The sequence below is a fragment of the Peromyscus leucopus genome, chromosome 15 (assembly GCF_004664715.2).
Source record: "Peromyscus leucopus breed LL Stock chromosome 15, UCI_PerLeu_2.1, whole genome shotgun sequence".
Lineage (NCBI taxonomy): Eukaryota > Metazoa > Chordata > Mammalia > Rodentia > Cricetidae > Peromyscus > Peromyscus leucopus.
Genome location: NC_051076.1, coordinates 44,939,049 through 44,943,165, shown reverse-complemented (window position 1 = coordinate 44,943,165; position 4,117 = coordinate 44,939,049). Strand labels below are relative to the sequence as shown.

General features: G+C 46.6%; 1 protein-coding gene across 1 annotated transcript; it reads right to left on the bottom strand.

Moving 5' to 3' along the window:
* Window positions 1–385: 385 nt before the first annotated feature.
* Window positions 386–3,626, bottom strand: Rgs2 (regulator of G protein signaling 2). The gene is made up of 5 exons (XM_028884620.2): window positions 3,473–3,626; window positions 2,344–2,445; window positions 2,193–2,254; window positions 1,522–1,688; window positions 386–1,261 (listed from the first exon to the last, which is right to left on the bottom strand). Exons 1-5 carry the CDS (start codon window positions 3,580–3,582, stop codon window positions 1,067–1,069), a joined length of 636 nt encoding a protein of 211 aa, XP_028740453.1. The 5' UTR covers window positions 3,583–3,626; the 3' UTR covers window positions 386–1,066.
* Between the last annotated feature and the right edge of the window lie 491 nt (window positions 3,627–4,117).

The window sequence follows — 4,117 nt, the reverse complement described above, 5'->3', positions numbered from 1 at the left end:
CTTCAACTTCTTTCTTCTCTTAGGCTGCTTGGCCACATAACCTTCAGGCTTCTTTCCACCAATGCTCTCTTATTACCCATTTTTAACTGGTCCTTAACACACAGGGCAATGTTCTTTTTTTCTTTTTATTTTATTAAATAACAAGTTTGACTTTCACAATGAGTGGTCCTAGGGATGTGATCTGATTTTCTTACAACTACATCATGTCTATAGGTTTATCTTCCTTGAAGCAACCATTTCTCAATTCTAAGGGCTGTCAGCTCTCAGTGGGCTGGTACAATAATCAACCCATGGTCATATCTCTTTACTAGAAAGTTGCTTTCTTTTATATCTGACACAATTCCAGTTACTGAAATCAAACACAACAGAATCACATCTGGACTTCCAAAGGTTCAATGACATTATTTATCAAAATAAATTTATTAAAAGTATTCAAAAACCACTTCAAAGTTTAGCTGCCTGCAAGACAGTTTTTGGCACTCATGACAGACACCGGTTTTCTACAGAACAGCGCTCATTGCCTCTCACACACTGTTTAACAATGCAAACATACTCTTCGGTTTCAGTGATCCCGGACACGACAGTACTAACCACCTGTAGTCCTAAGAACGTCAACACCCTTGCACACAGTAAACATTTTAATGTTCCTTAGTACTGAAATATTAAAACTAGAAGTAAAACCACTACGTGGTAACAATGGACTGATGTAGGGAAAGATGTACAGCCAGCTAGCTAAGGCCACATAATCCCAGACCTATTGATTTTAAATGTTTGGACCAACAACTTTCCATCGTATCTTTCATCTCAGACCCCTGCTTTCCCAGTGAGGAACAGCACATTCAGAGCACTGTCCCCTCCCCTCTGTTCTTCACACAGCAAGGGAAGCTGTTTCACACACAGCCTGTCCTGGGTTGCTGGCTTCCTGATTCACTACCCAACTTTGAATCAATAGTTCTGGGTGATGTTTCCTCACACCCAGGCTGAATTCAAGGTCAGTCTTTTGGCAGGTCACAGCCTTTCCTCTAGGGAGACAGAATGAAATGTCCTCTGTTGGGGGCTCTTTGTCTCATGTAGCATGGGGCTCCGTGGTGATCTGTGGCTTTTTACACAAGTCCTGGTAGAATTCTGACTCCAAGAAACGGGGATAAGAATTGTTCTCCATCAAGCTGTATACCCTCTTCTGAGCTGTGGTAAAGCAGCCACTTGTAGCCTCTTGGATATTTTGGGCAATGAGAGTTTTTGTTTGAAAGTCTATGTTTATCTGAAAAAAAAAAAACAACAAAACTTGATTTAGTTGGTATTCAACATTACAAATCGATGCTTAATAAGAAAACATAAAAGATGTAATATGTGATCGGTTATAACTATCAATTTTGGAGAAACTTGAATGTTGGGACAGCTGGGGTAGAGAGCCATACATGGATCTCCTCATGTGCCCTGTAATTGGTATATTCAATTCTTGTGTGTCACTACAGTGTTGAAGATGTCCAAACTGTGCTGACAGGAATAACGTTTTCTTACCTCTTTGGGAGCTTCCTTTTCTATGAAGTCAGTATATATTTTCCTTGCTTTTGAGGACAGTTTTTGGGGTGACTTGGTTTTTTTGAAGTCTTCACAGGCCAACCAGAATTCAATGTTTTCTTCACAGAACTCAGATTTTAAAAAGGCCCTGAACGCAGCAAGTCCATCTGAAAGCACAAGAAGACAGGCATGTAGAACGGAAACTGAGGGGCCCAACAACACACCGCTCTTCTAGTACTAGAATGGCCACTTTTCTAGATTTCACTCCAGCCTGCCATTCTCACAGTTCAGCTCTTTAAGCACTAAGATGCCAGTAGGCAAAAATGCTTACGTTTGTATTCTGCAACAAAAAATATGCTTAACTTCACTGTCAATGCAAGTAGCCATCCACTTGGTTCTCTGGGAACTAGAGCTTTTTGAAAATATTCTATGCAATGGAAAAGCTGACTTAACCCTAACTATGAGTAACTGTCATTTTAAGTTTTTTAGGATAATTTTTCTTCCCCACCTGAAGTAACTACTTCATGCTTTTCCAGGATTAAATGCAAGAAAAACAGGCTTTATGCAGTAAAAGTCTGAGGTAGTTCCTGCAAGCTGCTCATGTGTGGTGTGGACACAGTTCTAGGCGCTTGGGATACTGGTAAGAGATCAAATTCAAGAGGTTCACTTACATTTACTGGCTAGCAGTTCATCAAAGGCTTCTGCCCAGAGCCTCGCTTCCTCAGGAGAAGGCCTGCAAGAGAAGTTCCACACGTGAGCTACACCACACAAGACAGTTCCCCTTTCCTGTTCAGTGGCTACATGTTCATCTCTGCAACTTACTTGGCGAAAGCTTGTTGTTTGCTTTTCTTGCCGGCTTTGGGTTTCCCAGGAGTGGAGGAATTTTGCAAGAAGTAGCTCAAACGAGTCTTCCAATCTTTTAAGCTAGAAAAGAGAAAAACAAAAAATACTTCAAGCAGCAATTCTTGAACAGTAAACTTCTCACCAGTTGCAACAGCATACAGGTCAGTCACCCCAAAAGCTACAAACAAACCCGATAGGCAAGAACGATCAATCTCATCCCCGGAGCATATAAACTCAGCACCTCATGGATTGAACATATTTTCATCCATTCATCTGACTATAATGAGTTTTCCCAAGCAGGATAGGACTACATAACATAGCGGAGGATATTTTAAATTTTCACAAGTTACTTCGGACTACAAAAAAGGTCGCGTTTTTTCTGCATGGGTAACTACAACTTGGTGACATTTGAGGATTGAGAACAGCAGCAGCAGGAGGGGAAGTATCTTGAGCCAGCTGATGTTCCTTTTCTTTCCGCACTCCAGGCAGAAGGGACATTGGCAGTGCACAGAGGTGTGTGTGTGTGTGTGTGTGTGTGTGTGTGTGTGTGTGTGATGGATTCCCGAGCTCCCCCTCCGCGACACCCACAGTGTTTTCCGCTGCAGATACTGCAGAGCAAATTACTCATTCCACAGTCGTGACTGGGAGAGACCTACTTTATGATTTAAAACCGTATCTAAAGCGAATACGTTCAGAATCTTCCCAAACATTACCCAGCAGCTGTGTAAGCAGCGCAGCACTCACAATGCAATGTCCGGGCGCTGCAGGACCCTTATTCAGCTGCAGGATTCTTAGGTCACATTAAATGCAGAAAAAGCCAACCGGAGCCATCTCAGGCCATCTGCCTCCCACTTCATCATAACAACTTCCCGCAGCAGTTCCTAAACTCTCTAAGCTCACACAGAAAAAGCACAACGGCGAGATCTATCTAGCAAGCTAACTTTCCCTTCTTTCTCCCCGCCCCCCACCCCCCACTCCTCCCGTTTCTCTCCTGAGGTGCAGACGGGAGATAGCTTAAGTCAAAAGCCGAGATCGAAGGAAGGTCGGTCCCGAGCAGCAAAGCCAGGCAGGGGTAAGGAGAGCCCTGCGGGAGAGAGGGCATACTCACAGTGTCCGCTTCATTTTCTCCCGCTTCTCCTCGACCTTGGGGCCGTTGCCTGCGCTCTTGTCCATGGGTACGCAGTCGTGCTGGACAGCCAGGAACATGGCACTTTGCATCACTCAGACTCCCCGCGGCCAGCGCAGCTGTTCGCCGACCCGGCGCGCGGCGCGGGCTTTTAAGGCAGGCTGCGGCGCAGGGGCGGGGCCTGGAGGCGTCGGCCCCGCCTCCCGAGGGCGCGGATTGGCCCGCTGCGGACGGCCCGAGGGCGGGGCCGCGCGGGCCTGCGGCAGTCACGGCCGCCGCCGCCGCCGCCGAAGGGTCTGGAAGCGAGGGCGCTGTTGACGTAGGTGCCGCAGCCTCGTGCGCACACAGGCGGGGAGGCGGCGGGCGGGGACACCGAGGGAGCACTGTTGGGCTGTCCCGGCGGCCAGAGCCGGGAAGGGTCCAAGACCGTACCTTCCCCTTTTTATTTTATTTTATTTTTTTGAGCCCCACCTTTGCAGCTTATCTATCGTTCCCCATCTTTAAAAATTCACCGGGACACCTATAAACTGCAGGCAGCCGGGATGGGGCGAGCCCGGCCGGCCCCACTCAGACACTCCACCTATTCTGGGGGAAGGACATAAACAATTAGAGAAACCCGAAAGAAAC